Genomic DNA, 22,251 nt, shown 5'->3' with positions numbered 1-22,251 from the left:
CTGGAAAGGACCTGGAGAGCTGCTGCTGGCTAGGAGCGGAAGAGCCATGTAAACTGACGGTTCAATGGGAGCTGGAGCAGGGCTTGGGTCTGGGCCCAGCTGCTGATATAGGAGCCCTGCAGCAGTGGAGAGCGGGGGCTGGACTTGCGACAAATCACCATTGTGTTAATCCTGCTGCAATTCCTGCCAGCTGGGCCGGGAAACAGCATTTTACTGGCCCTCCCGGTCCTTTCTGCATGCCTGTCACTCAGAAACTCACCTCCCATCCTCTCAGTAGCCAGCAGTGATCACTGGTGGATCCCCTACCAACCCAGACAACCAACTGGATGGCTGCCCCTCCCTCCGCTCCATACAGCAGAGTGTGATGCTGGGGTCCACCATCTGGGCCTGATGTGCCATGCTACATTAGCTTGGTACGTTGCGCTGGGCCACCACCCTGGTTCTGTGCCCCCCCCGCAGCTCAGAATGACAGCACCATGACGGTGACACTGCTGGCTGGTCCTGTTGGCTTGGCTAAGGCAGTCTGCTCGCTGTGGCAAGACCAGCAGCCTGTCAGTCCCACTGGAGAGGCCTTCCTCCCCAGGCAGCCTCCTTCCATGAAGCTTTTTGTCCCATCTGGAGAAGCTGCCCGTGGCCACATTAACCTGTAGCTCCTCTGTGCACTCTGGGTATTACCCTGCGGGCCGGTATTTAACCACCATCCTGCATGGCAGCAGGTGCAATACCATCCCGGCACTGGGTGGTTCTGTAACGGTCTGCCACGCTGTCCTCCTCCCACTCTGCTGCCTGTGTGGGACGGGGCAGCTGCAGCGCCCCCATGACAAGCCCCCCAGCTTGGTGCTGCCCTTCGTTGCTTGCGGCCTCCCCGCCAGCGCTGTGTCTGTGCCAGGCCACGGGGAGCCCAGGATGGAGGCTGGGAGACGCCATTGCAGGCGTGATCCTGCCCACGCCGGACTCAGTGGCAGGTTGGCGATCGACGCCAGCGGGAGCAGGCCCAGGGTGCTTTACAGGCCACTCTGGCAAAGGAGCCGGGAACTCAGCTGACGCACTCGACAGTTTGTGTCCAGCTCTCCTCACTGCTGGCAGCGGTCAGCAACTAATAACACCGAGTCCCCGTGACCGTGGTCTATATTCTTTCCTTCAGATTTCTTTTAAAAGGTTTATTGTCAAAGGCACCTGTGACTCTGCTGTCTCTGAAATCTCCCTAGCCTTGCATTCACACCTGGGCACTGTCTCTCTCTAGTGCTTTCCCCCCAGGGTTCTTCTAATGCCCGTACTTTGGAAGACCTTGCTGCCTTAGTCCTTTGGTACATGTCCACTCATTCCTTTATCTGCCGCTGGTCGCTCTTCCTCCAAACCCTGGGCTAGTTCTGAATACGGACTGGTCTGGTTGCTTCCCCAACACGTTGCATTTTCAGGGTGTCAGATCTCTGAGCAGCCCCTCCTGCAGCCACACTGGCTGATTCGTACTCCTTGCCTCTTTCCTTTTCAGAGGATCTAGCCTTTGGGGATCCCCCACTCTTCTCCCATGCCTGTGGATTTCAACCCTCCCTCCCATTGCTCCTTACTCACTAGATCAGGTGATTCTCCAAAACTGGCTAATGCCCAGATGCTGCTGTGTTCTGCACGTACCTTGTGGGGTCTGATTCCATTACCTCCTGTTCTTGGTCGGAGCCTCCCTCCCAGTAAGCAGATGATCCAGGAAGGTTTCCCTTCTGGCTGGACTACAAAGCTTCCCTTCTCAGAGTGTAGAAGCCACTGGGCTGAGGTATGTCTGGCTGCATTTGTCACACAAGATATACCTGGGGCTTAGCAGGCGACTCTGACCCTGTTCCCTGAGCTGCATTCAGTGGGACAGCTGCTCTCATCCGCTCACCTTCAGTGCCTGGTCCTGCAGCTTGAAATCCTCATCTTCATCAGAGTCGCACTCAGGGAACTGGTAGATCCGGATCCCATAATGTTCGATTTCCTCTCTAATCTGAACAAAGAAACAACCCCTAAGACTGATGGCTCTGGCGCTCAGCCCTCATTTTAAGGGCATCCCAGGAGAGAGAGGAATACGTTATGCTCACCTACATGCCAACTACTGTCTGTTCTTCCATCTCACACTGAACAGTAAAATCCAGACACCAGTGGTTCATTTCCTATGGTTTCCAAACAGGCCAGGTCCCTGACATGGTACACGGGCTGCTTTCTGCCAGTTCTGACCATTGTCTCGTGCCCCAGGAACCCTCTGGCACACACGGTGTGGCAGCTGCTCTCTCTGCAGCCTGGCCTGTACCTCTGTCCCTCTTCTCACCAATCCTCAGACTCCATGAGGCCACAGGGACCAGCTCTTGTCTCTTACATCCTCCATTTCAGAGGGGTTGCACCCTGCTGTCCCTTCCCTTAGTATCCTGTAGGACTCTGCAGCTCCCTCTCCTGACCTGTCCTCTCCCATTCCTGGGATCCTGAGGGGGGCACTCGGGACTCTGGGAGCAGCCCTACAGAAATGCCTGTTTAGAACAGGCCTTGGCTACACTGACCCAACGGGATGGAATACCCCAGGCGCAGCAGCACCCGAGGAGCGATGGCCGAGGCTGGGGCGTAGACGGAGCTCATTGTACCACGGCGGTGCCCAGACACGCGCAGGACACCCTGGCTGAGTCCCGGGAGGCATACAGCTGCTCCCCTAGCTGTCAATGGTTAACGGTGCAGGTGGGAAATTGTGGCTCCCATTTGCCAGAACAGAGGCAGTGCCAGAGTGAAAGACTCTGTGTTAGCCCGGGACGGGGGTGGGAGGAGCATTCCATTACTTGGGCTGGGGGGAGGGAGGAATTCAGAGGTAGCCAGGCCTCCTCTCACCTTGCTTTTCTTGCGCTCCACCTCTGAGGGCGTCAGGGTGTCAGCTTTCGCCAGGATGGGCACAATGTTCACCCGCTGATGGAGAGCTCTCATGAATTCCACATCCAGGGGACGAAGGCTGCCGACAGAGAGCAGAGTTAGCCCTGTGTAAACTGGGGCTGGATGTTCTCCTCGCTACAGGACTCTGGCAGAGCGAGCATCCACCAAGCACTGCCCTGGCAGTGCGAGCTGGGAACTCCAGTGTGAGCTTCCCCGGAGCAGTGCCCTGGCAGTGCCCAGCCAGGACTGCGGCAGTGCAAGCATCCTCCAAGCACTGCCTCCCCCCACTGCCCGCTGAGCCCCCTGCAATGCAAGTGTTCCCAGAGCAGCCCTCAGCCAAGAGTCCTGCAGCAGCCCAGTCAGCGCTTGGCTGGGAGTCCAGAGCTGGGAGCTCCACACTATGGGCCCACCCAGGGCCCGCACTCAGTCACTGAGCTGCAAGCTTTGCTCGCTAGGGCCATGTCTCGGCCTTGTGGGCAAGGTGGTTTTAGCCTTCTCAGGGAAGGCGGGAGGAGCGGCTGCGGCAGGAGTTCCCAGACCCGTGTCCAAAGGGTGAGATGACGTAGAGGCAGCAGTGCACGCGGTTGTCCTGGATGTTCTTCCGGTTCAGGCCACTCTCGTCCCGGAAATATTGCTCGAATTGCTGATCTATGTAATCAGCCACAGGTTTCCAGCTGTGGAGAGAGGGGACAGGCTGGAGAAAGCCAAGTGAAGCCAGTGCCCGTTGCACCGGCCGGCATGTTAAAAGAACTCTGTACTAGGAAATGTAAGACCGTCAGCTTGGAATTACCCTGCTTCCACTGTCCTGCGGGAGCTGCAGGGAGATGCTGCCCCTCTCCAGCCCGGACCCAGTTGCGAGAAGCTACGAGCTTCACTAGTGCTGAAATACAGGGATGACTGCACCAGAACCCAGGCCGGCATCTGATCTATGACAGTGCAAATGGCGGAGGGCAATCGGGGGAAATTCTTATCCTCCTCTTTCAGCCTTGCATCCCAGATTAACCTCACAGGCCTGGGGAACTGTCCTTCATCCAGGCCTCCGTTAAGATAACACAGCATGCGTAAAAGCAGATCATAAAGTGATAGAAATGTAACAGAGCCACCCCTCGCCTGACAGAAGTGATGTGCCAAATCAGGAGATCTGGGACTCTGCTATTAGACCCATGTTGCGATAGCTGCCTCTTTAGCTCAGGCGGTAGAAGCTCCTGCTTTCCCCCCGTGGTGTCAGGTTCAGTGACCCCGATGACCCACACACAGGCACTGCACTGTCTGTGAGCACTAGCCTGCAATCTGCTCCCACAAGCAGGAAGACAAACCACAGATCCCGCTGCCCCCTGTGCTGCTGCTGTCTCCCAAAGCCTTGTGCAGCCCACTGGACAGGGGAGAGTTGGGCCTCCTGTACAGGTCAGCCCACAGGGAGCAGCAGTTAACGTAGAAGAGGTCTGAGCTATGGACCTAAAGATGGCGGGTTCACACCCAGCTGCTAAGCCAGGGGAGCAGTAAATATAGACACGTATAGCTGCTAGGGAGAGGAGCCTGGTGTGACTGTTAGCAGGGGTCTAGACTCTAAGCTGTGGTATGAGAAGTGATGGGGACACTGTACTAACATTCGTTATGCTGGGGCAGTTTACTATTTACTGGGTTAATGGGAACTGGCTGTTTGCGGTAGCCTGAGACTGAGAGCAGTTGTTGGGGTGGGATTTTGCCTGTGTCCAGGGCAGGAAAGCCTGGTCCTGAACTTATCATAGAATCATAGAATGTCAGGGTTGGAAGGGACCTCAGGAGGTCATCTAGTCCAACCCCCTGCTCAAAAGCAGGACCCATCCCCAATTAAATCATCCCAGCCAGGGCTTTGTCAAGCCTGACCTTAAAACTTCTAAGGAAGGAGATTCCACCACCTCCCTAGGCAACGCATTCCAGTGTTTCACCACCCTCCTAGTGAAAACGTTTTTCCTAATATCCAACCTAAACCTCCCCCACTGCAACTTGAGACCATTACTCCTTGTCCTGTCCTCTTCCAACACTGAGAATAGTCTAGAACCATCCTCTCTGGAACCACCTCTCAGGTAGTTGAAAGCAGCTATTTGATTTAAGAGAGCAGCCTCGCTCTCCTCCACACCTATTACAGGGGGGGAAGAGGGTGCTGTGTATCTGTCACCAGTTTGAATCCTGCCCAGTGTAGCTCCCACACATGTCTGGGGGCTCTGCCCCATTTCCAGCTCCCACCGCCCCATGCACCCCTGTGCTCTGCATTACACTGTAAGCTCTTCAGGGCAGGGCTGTCTCTGACGTGTGTTCAGACAGAGCAGAGCACCATTGGGGCATGCCCCTCTGGGCAGCAGGAACCACAGCTGCCTCTCTGGGCATGTGGCAGAGTCGGTCCCACTGTGACTGGCACAGGGCGGGTGGGAAGCAGATCAAACAAACAGAGAAAAAGCCACTCATCTTTTCTGGTAAATCTCTCTGTCTCTGGGCCGGTCTCAACATCTGTTTGGGTTTGGGTCTGGGTCAGGATTGTTGGACTTTCAAGGTTGGCCATATGGGTTGTCTGATCTGTAGCTGTGTCTGGGGAAAGGCAGTGTTTCCCAGTGGGTAGAGCACTGAACTGGGACTCAGGAGACCTGGGTTCTAGTCCCAGCTCTGCCACCGGCTGGGTGACCTTGGGCAAGTCACTGTCCCATGCCTCAGTTTCCCCATCGGTAAAATGAGGATAAGGACCCTACCCTCTGGAGATCTGTTTAAGAGCTAGGTGGCATTATTTCCTTTACTTCTGTTGGTTTAAACTACAGTGTTTCTCTGTACCACGAACTAGACTTACTGGCAGAAATGAATCTAGAACAATGGGGCTTGTTAAAGGGCAAAGCTCACACCACAGGTGGGGTCAGGACCTGCATGCACACATCCTTTTGGCGGATGTAAGAGCTGGAGTGCGCCAGGCTGGCTTTCCAAAGTAATTTTCCTGGCTGAGTCCCTCACATTGTGCAGATAAATCACAGGAGCAACAAACAGCCAGACCAGACCGGACATTTACCTCGCAAGGCAGCCTGGGAAGCCAGGAATTCTGTTCCAGCCATGAACATTGCCACCTTGTTCAGCTCCCTCTCTGGGGTCACCAATAACTGTACAGACAAGCACTGACCCCAGGACTGCACTCTGGGATTGGCCCCTTTGTACACGATGGCTCAGTTACTACCGCTTTTATGTTCCTCTCTCCAGACCGGTGTCTTCCCCATGCAACCACTCAGCACCAGGCTTCCAGGCCATTAGCAGAAAGCCTGATTTGTACCCCGAGCCTCCTCCAGTCTCTGCTGCCCCCCTCCCGCCCCCACCGGATGTGAGCAGTTCAGTGAGGCAGGGCTCACCTGCTCAAACCAGCTGGTTTGTGTGCAGTGGCCTGTGCTCATCTAGTACTTGGTATCATTTATGTTCTCTCCAGGGGCCAGACTGCCCAGTGTGTGTGGCTGCCCGGGCTCCTGCTCATCCTGCCAGGCGAACTGCGGAGCCATGGCCCCTTCCTCTCCCGTGGGACATACCATTCCGTGTTGTTCACAGCGTCGCCGAATCCTGGGGTGTCCACAATGGTCAGGCGCAGTTTGACCCCCTTCTCCTCAATGTCCACCACGTGTTTGGTGATCTCCACTGTCTGAGTAATGCGCTCTGGAACAGCAACAGAAGCAGTCAGTGGGTTGATCCGGCAGGGGCCAGGGGGAGCCGAGCTTGGCTGCACCAGGACGGTGGAGGCCCAGATCTGTTACCTGTGCGCAGCTGCAGGGCCAGCCTGTGCCAGGTACCTGGGGGTGATGCAGAGCTGTGCTGTGCCAGCGAGCTCTAGCAGGGATGGTCTCAGATCCTCAGCACAAAGAGGCAGGACCATGGCCTGGGCTCTTCTTAGCTCCTCCCCTTGCTCTCTGGGGAGGTCTGTGCCTCACGGATGCTCAGAGGGGACAGCCCTTGTGCTCTCCTGACTGCAGGCCCCTCGACTGGGACTGGCCCTTGTTCAGGGGTGCAAGGGCTGGGGTGAGAGAGCTCCAGGCTCCCTCTTCCTCCCTGCATGCCTGTGCCTGTGGAACCTGGAGCACTGCTCCACTGCTCTGGTGGTAACGCACGGCGGGCGGGGAGCATGTTGGGAGGTAGAAAGAGACGAGTGGAGAAGAGGCAGCTGCAGGGCTCCCCTGAAAGAGCGGAAAAGGGGAAGCAGCCCCAGTTGGGGAGCGTCTAGGCAGGGCGGCATGGAGTGATGGGAGAATCAGTCCCATGGTGATTTCCAGAGGAGTCCGGGCTCTTTACACTCACCAGGGCAGGGCAAGCAGGCTGAGCAGAAGCCGCTCCCTGGCCATGCCCAAGGCCCCTTGCTGCAGTTTGTGGCTACATTATCAATGCCACGCTGCTCCAGTGCCTTGGAGGGGGAACTCGGTGCAGGGAGGTTTGCAGCCCTGGGGCCCAAGCGAAGGCCACACCAGCACTGCTTAGAGACGGCAGCTCCCGCGGCTGCGGTGTGGGGACAGTGAAGATGTGGGCACTGCCTGTCATGGTCCTGCACCGCAGCGAAGGAGCTGGCCTGCTGTAGACTGACCATACATAAACAAATCTGGGTCATCCCCGGAGAGCCCCAAACACATTGCTCAGGGCCCTGGCTGTGACAGGCGCTTGGCTCCCGTGCAGCTCCCCAGACCCTGAGAAGAGAAGCTCGGTCAGGACCCATCCCAGCCCTGGAGGAGCTGATTCTGGGGGCTGACATGCCAGGAAATGTGCGAGTCCCCCCTCCCCCTGCTCAGCTAATGCAGCGGAGCCCTTTGGATTGTGTAAATGGGCCTGGAGTCATTTCAGCATCTGTGACTGTCTGCCATTTAACCCTCCCTTTTCAGAGGCTATTCCTGAGGCGCGGCGTTCTACGGCTCCAAGCCAACGTGCAGCACTGGGCCCAACGGCACCTTGGCACAAGGCAGGCGGGAGTCATTTGGCAGAGGCCTTCACTCTGCCTTTGTCATTGGTTGGGCTGCACAGGCCGATTCAGACAGCCTTAAGCGGGGTGTCCCCAGGCAGGGGTTCAGCCTTCTCCATACCGGACGAGCTCCAACAGGCCAGAGGGGAGCAATGGACCCCAGAGCCAAGCTGTGCGTGGGCAGGGAGGAACGGGGACAGTGCACTGCCACAGAGGCAGCAGACCCCCAATTCTTGTGGGATGGGGGAGAGCTATACAGAGTCCCCTCTGTGCATGGCTGAGGGGTACAATGCTGCCTCCACGCCCCCAGTACCTGGGCACTGACCACAGCCAGGTGTAACACACACACAGGACTCTGCCCTGGCCGCTAGGGGCATCTCTCCTGTCCTTTTGGGGGGTTGATTTCCTGTGGGAGGGGAGTGTGACATTGCACTCCATAAGCTTTATGAAGGTATGCTTATTAATGTGAATATGATGTAACTGGAATATGCTTTATGCAAAAGGTCTCTTGTAAGGTATCATTACAAAGCTTATAATCTACTGAGTGTGGTCATCCTATTTGTATGCATGTACCATTCTTGTATCGGAAGCTAGAAATATGAAGTATAACGCTGAGGTCCTATTGTAATTATGCAAGGTATGGGCCATTAATGGTGGTTTAGAATCCTGATGGCTCCCATTGACTAGGACAATTGGTTGTAGATGGTTTATTTACCTGCAAGCCTTCCTGTGTATGTGTGGGCCAGCCCTTGGATAATGAAAAATGAAGTCTCACAGGACATGTGACCATGTCACATGACACTGGAATCCATCTTAAATCTGGTACTTTTCCATTTAGAAGGAGGGGTGGAGACCCAGAAAGACAAAAGATTCCCGCTTGTGCCAAAGCTATAAAAGGGGGTGGAGCAGGACAAAGCAGTCCCAGTCATGAGAAAACCCCTAGTTTCTACCTAAGATGTCTGCTGGAACTAACAAGGACTGTACCAGGGGAAAGGATTGGGCCCAGACTAGGAAGGCATCCAGTCTGTGAAAGAAGCTTATTGGAACATCTCTGAAGGTGAGATATTACCTGTAATCAGTTTCTTAATGTATTAGGCTTAGACTTGCGTGTTTTTGCTTTATTTTGCTTGGTGACTTATTTTGTTCTGCCTGTTATTACTTGAAACCACTTAAATTCTACTTTTTATACTTAATAAAATCACTTTTGTTTATTAATTAACCCAGAGTAAGTGATTAGTATCTGGGGGAACAAACAGCTGTGCATATCCCTCTATCAGAGAAGAGTGAGGGGGGATTTGATAGCAGCCTTCAACTACCTGAAAGCGGGTTCCAAAGAGGGACGGAGCCAGGCTGTTCTCAGTGGTAGCTGATGACAGAACAAGGAGTAATGGTCTCAAGTTGCAGTGGGAGAGGTCTAGGTTGGATATTAGGAAACACTATTTCACTTGGAGGGTGGTGAAGCACTGGAATGGGCTACCTAGGTGGTGGTGGAATCTCCATCCTTAGGGGTTTTTAAGGCCCGGCTTGACAAAGCCCTGGCTGGGAAATTTAGTTGGTGTTGGTCCTGCTTTGGGCAAGGGGTTGGACTAGTTGACCTCCTGAGGTCTCTTCCAACCCAAATCTTCAATGATTCTATGAATTCCAAACTCACCGGGAATGTTCTCAGCAGGGGTGGCCAGAATGCTATTGATTTGGGGACAACTCAGAAGAGGGAAAGTGGAGGCACATGGAGCATAGGCAGCTGTTGATTGCACTCTGCTCGCTGGCCTAAGAGAGCTGAATGTGTGGACATCCTGAAGGAGAGGGGAGAACTAATGGTTCTCTCAGCTGGGAGCCCAGGACAGAGTCTCAGCCAACAGGGGCAGCCAGAGGAGAGGGGAGAGAGGCCTTCATTCCTTCAAGCCTGCCCCAGGTGGGCAAGAGTCCACCTTCCCTTCCAGTCTGGGGGGAAGAAAGGTACTTGGGGGTGGGGGGAGGAGAGGCACTGGCATGGGCAGAGAATGGGGGAGCCTCTGCAAGGGAGGGGGATGGGAGGATGGCATGAAGTGAGCTCAGGGGAGAGGGGAATGCAGGGAGCCCTTGGTGCGTATAGTGAGCTCAGCTACGCGTGTGCACTCCCCTCAGACAGTCCCTGGGCTACTGTCACAAAGGGGCCCAGGCACCTCACCACCTCGTTAGGTGTCACTGGCATCTGCAAACCCTCGCTTGGCTGCCACCGAACCCTGCAGGTGCCTAAACTCGACGGTTTCCGAGTGGAAGTTCCACACACACGGATGCTTCTGCCTCAGGGCATCGCACTACAGGCCCCCGGCAGGCCTGCAGCACCTGAGCCCCGGTGCGAGCCACGAATGGGGCATTCCTCCACTGCACTCTGCTGCTGGCCCCGATCCCACAAGCACGCTCCCAGCCCGCCCCGCTCCACCCAAAGCAGCCAGGAGAAGCAGAGGAGCAGGGGTTCCCTGCTACCCGCCAGCCCAGCAGGCAGGGCACTCACCCGGGAGAAGAGACGTGTGGTTCTGGTCCCCCTGCTCCAATTGCTCTAATTCTGTACCCACCATGGAACTGCTTCACCAGGAGAGACTGAGGAGCCCAGGGAAGAACAGCACCTGGCGAGTGCACTCGCCTGGGAGGGGGCAGATTGTTGAATCATATTAAAGAAGTTCTATATTAAAATCACAAATGAGTTTGATTCCCCATAGTTTCAATTCCAGGGTATTACTAATTAAGAGGTCTCTTGGTTTTTGATACTGTTTCTCTCCCTGTATGTGTGAAACTTGCAAGCTGCTAATTGCGTTAGTACTTTCTAAGACAGAGTCTGTTCTCAAAGCAATTCACAGAGAGAGAGACTCAAAGCAATACTCTGTAACAACAGAAACAGCACCCAGAGACTCCCCGCCCTTTTGTTGTATTAACAATTGTGATTAAAATAGAGATAGAGGATGTATGTGGATGGATGCTTGGTGTGGATAATAACTGAATGATCAGGGAGGTGCCAGCCTAAGAATCCAGTGTCCATCGGCTGAAGAAGACATCAAGTGGAAATAACCAGAGGACCCCCGGAGGGCAGACTGGAATCCACCCAGCAGCCTCAAGAATGGGAGAACCAAAGAACAAGATACATCTGGCAGCACGGAGCCATCAGGAATGTGACATCTGCTGATTGATTCAGCAACAGCATGATGAAGCAATTCCCATAGACTGGCATAGGAAGAAATTCCTATAAAAATGGACTCTGGAAAGTGAGAACTTTGGGGTCTGATTCTGCAAACCAACTTCCAGGAGCATTAGATGAGCATCTGACAAGGCCCTGCTCCCTCCTCATGTCCAGGTCACCTGGCCAGTGGCTTGGCATGAGCAACTCTAAGGCTGGTAACTATGATAACAACCTTGCAGAACCTGTGTGTGTGTGTGTGTATGAATGAATGAATGTGTGAATAAATATGAGATTGAATGGAATGTTATAGCTATAACTAACTGCTTACTATGATTCTTTCTGTATCCACAATAAATGTGGTATTTTGCCTTTCCCCCTTTAATAAGATCCTGCTGGTTTTTATTCTATTGGTATAACAAGATCCCTGTTCACAGCTCTTCTGCTCAGGCCAGGAGAGTGCTCCAGCCACTGGGCGAGAGGCTAGGGGCTCATGGCAAGCAGAGACAGGCGCTGCTCTGCAGCTTGGATTGAGGTGCTGAACTCCCTTAGGGGCGGGGCTTAGGACACCTCCCTCTCATCAACATCTCCCATTGGCTAGCTTAGCGTGCTAGCTTTTGTGGATCCCGTTCTCAGCCGCCAATCTCTCCCGCCACACAGGAATCCCAGTGATCTAGACACCAAAGTTAGGTGTTGCAGTACTGAGCAGTGCAGCGCTGGAGACCCTTGGTGTATCTAGCCCTGTGAGACACAGCAGGGCACGGGCCTTTGCTGTTGCGCTCCTCGCAAGCTCTTGAAACGTTTCTTTTCTTGCCAGCATCCCTCCCTCTGCCCTGGGCTGGGCTCTGGGCAGTTGTGGGCCAATGCGGGGCACTGGAAGTGAACCCTGTGTGAAGATGGTCACTGACTGTGGAGCTCAGCAGTGCTCAGCTTGCTGATGGCCGTACAGCCCATGGCATCCGATGAGCTCACCAAGGGTCACGTATGTTGAAAAGGACATGGGGTGGGGTTATGTCATGGCATGGGGTCTGGAGGAGGAAGGGCAAGGGCCCATTACAGCCCTGAGAGCTGCTGGCGAGAAGTATCAAGGCCAGAGCTACGAAAAGAACCCAGCTGGCTTGACTCCTCGTCCTGTGTTTTCCATTAGTCTCCCTCCACCAGAAATTAACTCACTTGTTTAAAAACCTGAGGGTTCCATATAAGCTTTGGCCTTTTGTAATGACATGGTCCCAGCCAGCCAGCTGGAACGAAGGGGAAATGGGGGCCGCCTCCGGGGCACATTCATCAGGCTGCAAACAGCAGCATAAATCACACGCCAGTTCTAAGATGATCATAAAACAGGGGTCAGTGTCACAGTAGCACCTCTCTCCCTATTGTGGGATTCTGGCTTGTGCAAAACCAGTGGGATTTACATGCAAACTTCACTGGCAGTTACAGCCACTTATAACGGGCCTGAATTTACACAGCAACTAAACAATAATGATCTCTAATGCTTCTCCTCAGATCCCAATGTCCTTTACAAAGGAGAGCTGTATCATTATCCCCATTTTACAGCTGGGGAAACTGAGGCACAGAGCTGTCCAAGGTCACCCATCCCCCCAGTGGCAGAACCAGGAAAAGACACAGGTCTCGCGAGTCCCACCCCAGTGCTCTACTGCTCTGAAGAGAGATGCCACGCCAGTGCAAGTTCGCCTGTTTTGCCACTGACCCGTATACACCTAATGGTCTGATTTGTCCTGGCCCTGCTCCTTCTGTTTCACTGTCACGGAGTGTGGGGGAGTCCAGGCCCTGCACCCCTCATCCTGGGATTCACTGAGACTCTCAGCCAGCCAGTAAAACAGAAGGTTTATTGGACAACAGGAACACAGTCCAAACCAGAGCTTGTGGGTAGAACCAGGACCCCTCAGTCAAGTCCTTCTGGGGGAGCAGGGAGCTTAGACCCCAGCTCTGGGGTTCCCTGCATTCCTCCACCCAGCACCAAACTGAAACCAACCCCCCACAGCAGGCTCCCTCCTGCAGCCTCTGTCCAGTTTCCCGGGCAGCGGTGTTACCTCCCTCTCCCCCTCCCCCTCCTGGCTCAGGTGACAGGCTCTCAGGTCTCCCATCCCCAGTGAAACCCCCCTGCCACATTCCCAGGTCAACACTCCCCCCTCCCTGCTGCATCACAGTCACTTTACACCTGGGCAGAGGGCGTGAAATGCTCCGAAATCAGGATTCCCCACGAACTGCACAACGCTATGGAGACAAGCTGTACTGTGATTTTTGGCACTGCTGAATTTAGCCCATTACTGAGAGTCTCTGTGCACTTACACTGGCTTTAACTCCACTAACATGCATGCGGTTACTCCAGAATCTCCCTGGTGAAGGGAGAGGAGAACCAGCCCCTAGGGTCATGTTATCTAAGGCCTATCTGGGGAAGAGCAAATGGGTTTGGATAAAGTTAGAACTGATCCAAACATTCGCACCTGACTCAAACTGAGCCCCAAACCAGAGCCGGGTCCAAGACACAGTCTGGATGTGCTCTGGTTTCACAGATCGAAAGGCCAGAAGGGATTGTTAAGATCAGCTCCTGCTTATCACAGGCCCTAGAACTCCCTCCAGAGACTGGAGGCCCTTTTCCTCCCTAGCGTTGGGGGGTGGAGGGTGCCGATGCAGGGGTTGGGTCAGGCCCAGCTCTGCCTCAGACCCAACTCGAGGCCTGAAAACATTGAGGAAGCTTCTGCTGGGGGAGGTTGCTCATTCTCCCCCAGAAGCAGAAGCCCCCACTTTAGGGAAGGCTCTTTCTCAGTCAGTGGGTTCCTGGCAGGGGCACTCTCCATCTCCAGCCCAGAGACATATGGGGGCTCGTGCCAGAAACTAACCATCTGTGATGCTCTGTCCGCCGTGGCTGAGGTGCTGACAAGTGATGGCAGGGCAGCACGAGGGGCTCGGCAGTTAGTCTCTCCAACCCAGAGCTGCAGGGGTAGTTAGGACTTTAATTGGACTAAATCAGTGGAAGTTAGGAGCCCAGTTCCATTATCTTGGAGGATCCGGGCCTCAGTGAGTTCCCCAGCAAACAGGTTCCATTATAAATCCAAGGATAGTTTCTCTAACTGCCTCCAAACCCCAGCTGTACCATGCACACATCCTACCGTATAACTGGGTGTGAGCCCCATCCGAACCCAGCTGCAGAGATCAGAGCTGGCTGAATTTAGCCCCTGCTCTAGTCCACTAATCCTGATCTTCCTGATTTTCCATGGATGCAGTCGTTACACCCAAACATGTGAGCAAGCAATGCTCAGCCTGTGTGTTGTTCAGGCTGTTGTGAATATTTGTAACTCTTGGGATACGATTGGTCATCTGAACTACCTAATTCTGTTTCTGCTCCCTGATTGGACAGCTGAATAATGAACAGTCCAAAATGGTCCATTAGACCATCTAGTCATGTTTCAGACTAAGGCATTTACAGGAATGGATGTGCAAGAGAATACTAATTCAAGCTACGACCTGTGAAGCTTCCAGCACCCACTGACATATCCATTAAACCTGGGGGAAAGTTTGTCTAAATGTTGAAATTCACAAAATTACAAAATAAAAACAGGAAAGTTTGGAATCCCTGCCGCCCTCCCCTCCCCAACCCAAATGTTTGAACAAGGAGTGAAAATGTTTCAGACTTTGAGGGGATTCCACCCGGCTGCTGCAGATAATCAGCGAGCCCAACAAGGGGCTCTGAGTCCTCCTCTGGCTGTGCCTCCATGAGAAGGCTTTTCACAAACGGTGCGATTTACATTGCTGTAGTTAAACTGGTACAAAGCTCTGTGTGGATGCTCTTATTACCTTTAAAGAGCAGCTATAGCTGTTTGGTTTAAGCCTGTTCCTCAGCGACACAAGCAAGAGGGGGTTCTCGTGTTCTCCTGTGCATGAGGCAAGTACTCAGGCGGGAGGGACCTGGGCAGGCTGAAGACTTTCTAAACCCCACCCTTTGTAACCCACCCTTCGGGGACCCCGTGGGCCCACCTTTCCTGCCTCCCAGTGCAAGCAGCTCGTCTCTCTGGCAGCAGAGGGATGAGGGCAGCTCTGCGTGGCACCCATTGGTGCTGCTCCGGCTGGGACACAGGGACTGCCAGACCAGGCCATCTAGCCAGATGCTAAGGAAGGAGCCCTGCAGTGGACACTTATGATCAGTGATGGTCATTCAAGTGACGCACTTCACAGGCCTAGTCCTGCTCACTTGTGGCCGCAGGAAGCCGAGCGGCTGGGAAAGGAGGGGTCACCCTTCGGTGGATATGCGGGACTGTTACCGGGGCGCCGTGGGAGCCCGCAATAGCTACAGCTGTTCTTTATAAAAACCCACAGAGACAAAAGCAGCATGTCATCTGCAGTGGGAACTTGAGGCTCCTCTCTGCTCACAGCAAGCGGGCATCAGCACACCAGCTGACTGCAGCAGAGGTGAAAGGAGCCAACCCTTGGAGAAGCCAGACAAGATCCTCACTGCGCTAATCAGAGCGGTAAGCAGGCCTCCCGCGGGACGTTAGAGCAGGAGATGCGCCACTTGCCCAAGGACTAGCTCGGTCTAGAGCCACCCCAGGAGAGCCTGAGACAAGCACAGGGTTCTAGACGATCCCAATCAAGAATCAGCCACCCACCGCACCCCTCCCTGAGCTCATCAGCAGGGAGCCTGGAACAGGTCCGCTTGGGCCAGTGGAACCCGGCAGGGAGCACGAATGGGGATTAGGACACCTGTGGGCCAAACCCTTTGCCCTTGTGCAGGGCTGGGTCTCCTTGTGCCAGCGTGAGAGGGCCAAAGCAAAGCTCCCACTAGCATCAGTGGCAGCTGACCCAGGCCCACAGGTATGAACTCTACAGGATCTCTCCAAATAACCACCACCCAGACGGTCTCAGTCAGGGCTCCCCTTGGGAGTGGGGAAGCTTCTCCCAGAAGGCCCCCAGTTTGGGCTCCTCCTGGTGGGGGGAAGAAGGGGTTCTCCCAGAGGGCCCCCAGTCAGTCTCACCCCTCACAGAAAGGTCTCTACAACAGCATCCCGCTCGTTTACTAACAGGCCTCACTGTGTTCTCTGAAGCTCCGCCTAAGGAGCAGACGCTTTCGACCAGCTCCGGGGAGCTCCAGGGTGCTGCACTGATTTTCACCAGCCGGGGAGCTTGCCCAGTCGCCTGTTTCACTTCACTTCTATGGCCCCGGCATAAGAACCTCCTCAAAAGAGAGCAGGAAATCCCACCGAAGATCCCTCCCTCTCACCTGAACAGCCCGTCTCCGCTGTGTCACCCAGGCAGGAGCATGGGGCAGCCAGCCTTTCCCTAAAGCTGCCTCCTACCAGGCACTGAGCTCTAGCAAGCCCCACATTAGTGCTCCCTGCTGAATGGGCCAGGTTGCTCCCTCCCTGCTGATCCCCTGGCTGCTCCCAGCTGGCTGGGACAGGGAAGGCTTTGGTCTCTCCTCTTACCTTCTGCACTGAGGAGTTTGCGATCCCTGTACATGTCAGTGAGGAAGAGGCTGTTCACCAGGGTGGATTTCCCCAGGCCAGACTCTCCTAGGGGAAAGCAGAAAGACAACAGTTCATAGAGATCAGAGGCAAGGCAAGAGGCTTGGGTTCCTTTGGCCCCATCAGGTTCCCAGGGCACATGCCAAAGAGACAGGATCAGGAGCTGCTGCTCCAAAAATGAAGGCACCACAACCCAGGAAGTGTGACCCCCAACCCAGAGACCCCGTGTGTCCGGGATCCTCTGGGATTTCTGCCTCCTCCCCAAAAGCAGCAGCAGGGCCATGGCTTACAGGGGAGAGGAATGGAAGACACGCATCTCTTCCACTGTGCTCTGCGGCTGAGTTCCCAGGACATGCTGGGCTCCTGAACACGGGAGTGTGAATCCACCTGCCCAGCTCCCACAGTCTACGCTGCTGGGGTCTCTTCTTCCTTCCTTCTCTGCCCACTTTCACCCAGAGTGCAGGTCAGTTCTGCTCCCGCTATAGGAGGCAGCATTCTCAGCCTCTGCTTCCCCCACAGCCTGTCCCAGTGCGCCTGTTCCCAGGGGCCTCTTTAAAGGGCTGCTGGGTGAGGCCTCAGGGGTGCCCCTACCTGCTACCATCAGCGTGAAGTCAAACCCCTTCTTCACCGATTTCCGATGGACCTGATTGGGGAGCGTCGCAAACCCCACGTACTCCTTATCGTCCTGCAGGGGGGAGGATGGGGGGCATGTGAATCTGGAGTGCCACCCCTATCTCACTCCCACCTCGTCCCTGGGGCATACCCACCGTTGGGATGGAGAGCAGTCAGCTGGCCCCGTTCTATGCCCTGGCCCTTGTCGCCAAAGCCCTAAGCAGGCTAGGGCTCCCTCAGACCTCTGCACTTGGCAGGGATGCTCCGGCTGAAGGAGTCCAGAGCTCACAACGGGCAGAAGAAGAGCCTCCTCTGATGACGACAGAGCCCATCTGCTGAGAGCGAGGCAGTCTGAATTCCCCAGCTTTGGGGCTTGCCCTCAGATGTGCCTGCTCAGGCTGGCTTTTCCCTGGCCAGCTGTGTACGGGATGCCTGCACCGCTCTCACAGGCCTGAGCAGGCAGACAGTGTCAGAGACCAGGGCAGGCAAGGCCGCCCTCTACAGGGGTGAGGGCCAGCACCTGCATGTCACAGGGTACCCAGCCGCTGCGGCAGTGCACAGCATCGTCCCTACCGCCTAGGAAGAGAAGCCAGGAGGCAGGGACGGGCCTTTGCACAGGGACTTGGACACTTTGGAGTCAATCCCGGCACAAGTCGAGTACCCTCAGCTCCAGGGAAGCCAATGCGAGGAGATCTAGGAGTGCTCGGCCCCTCGCAGGCCCCAGTCTGTCAGGCACAATGGATTTAGGAGCCTATGCAAGCTCTAGCCCTGGTGTGTAGGTGTCCTTGATCCCTGGCGTCTCACATAGCGAACAGGCAGATCCTTCAGCAGATCAGAGCTGTACAAGCCACCTAGCTCCCTGCTCCCCAGTAACCCAGAGGCTGGAGCTCCTTGTCAACTGAGAGGCTTGCCCCGGAATGCACCGTACCTCAGAAGAGTCGTATGGATCAAGCTTGCCCCATGGACTTCTAGGCCGCGAGGGGCTCAGGGGTGCCGGAGCTGCGATGTGCTGCTGAAAGTCCGGGGGCCGAGGCCGGGAGAAGGGCCTCAGTTCCTTCTCGTCTAGCAGCTCATCGGCAATGGGCCAGGCTACACTGGAGAACATGCCGGGATCTACGGGCCCCTGTCCATGGGCTCTCTTGCCCTCCTCCGGTTCAACTTTCCTAAAGCTCTCGCCTGAAGGGAACTCCTTCAGGAACTGGGCCAACTCTGCCTCCTCCGAGTCTTCTTTCAGGAAGCGCTTTATCTGCAGAGAAGGGAGAGCCGGGGGAGGGAGAGTGGCAGGGGGAGATCAGGGGCAGCCAGGGGGAGCGGGGAAGAGAGAGGAGCACGCTGGTTTATGGAAAGTTAGACATGATGGAGCGATGGCAGGTGAAACAAGCCTATGCGCGCCGCCCCGCTAGTCCCGGCGCAGGGTTTGTTACCCGCATTTGCAGGTTACTTTCAGCTCGGGTGGAATTTTACAGGCTGGAAAGCTCAGCAGCTGTTGTAGATATCTAGTGCGACCTGGCCCACCCCCCCCGCTATGAGTCGTTAGTGCAGGCGTGCAAGGAATCTGCTGTTAATAATCACATGCACCAAAGAGGGGCTGGGAGAGCATGAGGAAGAGTCAGGAAAGTGGGAGGATCTTCCTCGCACCCAGCGAGTTCAGGGCTCCCAGAGGTCAGGGCTGGGGATCCATTGGGGAGCAGTATGGAGATGGCCTAGGCTGGAGGGACATTCCCATGCACCTCGAGATACAGTTCAGACTCTTACTGCTTGCTCCCCATGCATCTCAACCGGCTCTTCAGCACGCTCTGGGAGGCAGGGGCTGGCCCCTTCTCTAGGGACAGAAGGGACGGCCTGCTCCACTGCACAGGGCTGGGTCTCTTCAGGGTCTCCAGGAGCAGCTGGGCCCCCATCACACTCTGCTGCCTGATTGCAGCATGTGAGGGGTGAGAGAGTGTGGGGTGGGATGGAGAAAAGGAATCAAAGAAAGAAAAGATCAAAGGCAGGGAAAGAAGCAGCTGGCTGGGGAAACCCCACTAGGGCTCAAGCCAGAACTGCACAGCTCCCTGCGGAGAGCACAGCCGGGTGTGTCTGCGAGCCCCGCATGAGCTCTGTCCTGGCACTGCCAGAGGAGATCAGTGGAGAGGCTGCACTACCGACGGAGACCGTCAGGGGTCACAAGTATCTCTGGGTGCTGGGGACAGCTCAGCACTTGCTGCATCTTCAACACAGCACAATCTGTGCACCCCGCAGCCTCCCCCACGTGCGGTCAGGCGATGGACACTGCAGGCGGTGATAGCCAGCCCCACCCCCACCCCCATGCCCCAACTCCCACTGCCACATTTTGGCTTCCTCCTATCTCTTCACATGCCTGGATGTGCCGGGGCACAGGGCTCCCATCACATCTGAACGTGCCCCATCCGCATGCCTATGCACACATGCGATGGGCTTGCCTGTGTGCCCACTGGCTGAGTCTGCTGATCTCTATGCGGAGGTCTGTATATATGGGCATGTGCACATCGTGGAGATGAGTATCCGCACTGCGCACGTCCCTGTGTGCACACGGGGATGCCCGTGTCACAGATAGGTAATTGGTCAGGGCTGATTTCACCATGCACTCACAACCCGACAAAAAATACCTCCATCGACACTAATCATAATTTACAGCTAGGCACAGTAAGAGAACTGCTGCTTGAGGGCGTATCAGAGCGGCTGGAAGGAGATTTACTTGGTATATTTTGACATTGGATGTGGATAATTTGTGGGTTAATTTGTGCTTTAACTTTCTGAATCTCAACATCCGCTGTCATTAAATAATTAGTCTGACCCCCCCAGAACTTCCTGCAACTGTGAGCATTTAAATATCAAAACAGCTTAAAACTAAACATTGCCATTATCTGCTGCAATTATAAAAAAACAACTGCCCAGCCCAAGCAAGAGGTTAGAAACATAAGTGAAACAGACTGGACTCACCCTCTGCAGGGTTCTCCAATTTAGCTTTGTCCCATTTCGCTGAAAAGGCCCAAATAATCCCACCTCCACCCCGCAAAAAGGCCTTTCAGCTCCCCCGGGGAGATGGCTCTGCAGCCTGACCGAGCTCAGTAAGGTTGATATTGGATTGTGTGGCTGCATGCGCTGGGAGCGTGTGGCTCCATGTGTCTGGCTGCACATGCAAGTCCCTGTGTGTATCTCCCATGTTCACACACTCACCAGCATGCGACAGAGCTGCATTACGGACCGTGAACGTCACGGCCAGACCAAGGGTTCGTTCCAATTTTTGCTCAGTTTGGGGACCACCCAGAGACTTTCGCAGGCCAGGCCCAGGCCTCTCCCCTGCAGTGGTGAAGCTCCCCATTCCTGTGCTGAGACCACAACAGCTGAGTGGGCTGGGGCAGCTGGCAGTTCCTGCTCACCATTTCAGGCACACTACTCAGCGCAGGGACCAGGGAGAGTAGCCCAAGGGGCTGACTCACATCCTCGCTCCCCCCCTTCCCCAGCAGAGAACAAGTCCTGTTCGGTGCCCCGCATAAGGCAGGCAGTGATGGAGAGCCCGCTGTCCTGTAACCGGGGAGCACCAGGAATAGCAGCCACGGCAGAGTGGCTCAGGAAAGGATGCCGCTCCTCCCATCCCTAAACAGCTCCCCAGGACTTAGAGCCCAGGAGGAAAGGTTAAGCAGGGGCCTGGCCTGCATGCCTGAGGCACCCACAGGGCCCTGCATGCACCTCAGCGGGAGACAGTGTGTGCAATTACCACAGCAGCCAGCCCTACCTGAGAATGGTGCCCAGCCCGGACCGGGCTGCAGATAGCGCAGCAAGGAGCAGCTATGTCACCTCCTCCCATTCCCGTGCTAGCAGGTTTACCCTTCACCCTTGGAGAGCGCAGGCTGTCACCGCTGCATGTGAAATCCCTGCGGGACTGGAGAATTGCCTTCCTCCCTCGCTGGGGTCCCAGCCCCCTGGGTCGGGGCAGTAGGGGGCACTCCCATTTCATGACAGTCCTGATACCCACCATAGCCACGACGGGAGTTCCCTCGGCTGTGGGAGGAAGCCTCTACGCATGTGCCCTGGGCCTTCCCCAGCCCTCTGGCACACAGCCCTGCTCAGTCACTGCCCTAACCGCCAAGGTGCCTCCTCCATTCAATCCGCCCCCCTGGAGCTTGCTGCTGACACTTCCCCAGCAGGGGGTCCCCCACCCCGGCGGAGACCATGCCTGGGCCAAGCGCTCGGCTCTGCACCCACAGTCTGCCCCTGATGATAGGGCTGGGCTCCAGCCTCCGCCCAGCCTGGGCCTGCAGCTCCCTGTGACAACGGGAGAGGGGGACAGACGGCTTGGGAGCGGGGAGGAGCTGGGCAGAGCCCAGAGAAGAACACAGCACATACCTGAGCTGTTGCAGGTCAGCAGGCTCATGGCTTCTGGCCCAGGAACTGGGTGCCTCTGGCCTCCACTGACACAAGCTCTACAGCCCGTTTACAAGGCATCCCAAGCAAGGAGGGATTCCCTGGAGGGTCACCATGGGAGGCAACAGCCCTGAACCCAGGGCAAAGTAGCTCTCCAGCACCCAAGTGCCCTCCAGAGCATGCAGGAGCCCCCCGCTCTCTGCTGCCCGCTTGAGACCTGAAGGGGGCCTCAGGCTAGATTGGAAATCCCTCCCCACCTCGGTTCTCTCCCTCCCAGCCTGGAGGGTCACTTCCTATTGCCATGCCAGATAGATCATTTTATCAGACAAGAGCCCAGAGCCAGGCCAGCTGTGGCAGGGCCAGCAGAGCTCAGAGCCCGGAGAAGCTTAGCTGAGCGAAGGATGGATGAGCCAGGGCAAGGCACAGAGGGGCCAGCCATGCTGAGAGCAGGTGCAGAGCAGAGACTGTAAGCAAGACTCAGGTCTGAACCCCACAACCGAGAAGAGACACTCAGCTGAATTCTCCTGCTTTGGATCCCAGCTCTGCCCCGATAAGGGATGCGCCAGAACCATTCCTTCACCCCCACATACAGAGCTCAGAGATCCCAAACCTTACAGAGTAGCTTTTGCCCCAGCAAAGCCAGTGTGGGTATGGGCTGTCTCTGCCCAAGGAATTCTGCCCGCCTGGCTTTGCCTCAAACTGCTGCACCTGTCCTTAGGGGGTGGGGGTGGTGGATTCTGTGTACCCCCCAAGCCAGCTGAGACACAAACATTTCCCACAGCCCTCCCTGCACTTGC

The 22,251-nt window shown here is 55.6% G+C and overlaps 1 protein-coding gene across 9 annotated transcripts in view; it reads right to left on the bottom strand.

The window, feature by feature from the left end:
* Window positions 1-22,251, bottom strand: part of SEPTIN4 (septin 4) — a 74,677-nt gene that overhangs the window by 28,052 nt on the left and 24,374 nt on the right. For 5 of the 9 annotated variants that reach the window (XM_073315307.2, XM_073315308.2, XM_078849217.1 and 2 more), the window contains exons 2-8: window positions 17,997-18,314; window positions 17,048-17,141; window positions 16,418-16,504; window positions 6,417-6,540; window positions 3,423-3,557; window positions 2,845-2,962; window positions 1,877-1,978 (exon numbers count right to left, since the gene is read on the bottom strand). In XM_073315307.2, coding sequence (XP_073171408.1) covers window positions 1,877-1,978; window positions 2,845-2,962; window positions 3,423-3,557; window positions 6,417-6,540; window positions 16,418-16,504; window positions 17,048-17,141; window positions 17,997-18,314 — 978 coding nt within the window. Of the gene's footprint in view, window positions 1-1,876; window positions 1,979-2,844; window positions 2,963-3,422; window positions 3,558-6,416; window positions 6,541-16,417; window positions 16,505-17,047; window positions 17,142-17,223; window positions 17,977-17,996; window positions 18,315-18,823; window positions 18,925-22,251 lie in introns of those variants that run through there. The other 4 variants (XR_013634777.1, XR_013634776.1, XM_078849215.1 and 1 more) reach the window with 3 other exon arrangements.

Source organism: Lepidochelys kempii, chromosome 17 (genome assembly GCF_965140285.1).
Source record: "Lepidochelys kempii isolate rLepKem1 chromosome 17, rLepKem1.hap1, whole genome shotgun sequence".
NCBI lineage: Eukaryota > Metazoa > Chordata > Testudines > Cheloniidae > Lepidochelys > Lepidochelys kempii.
This window is presented reverse-complemented; position numbering and strand designations above follow the sequence as displayed.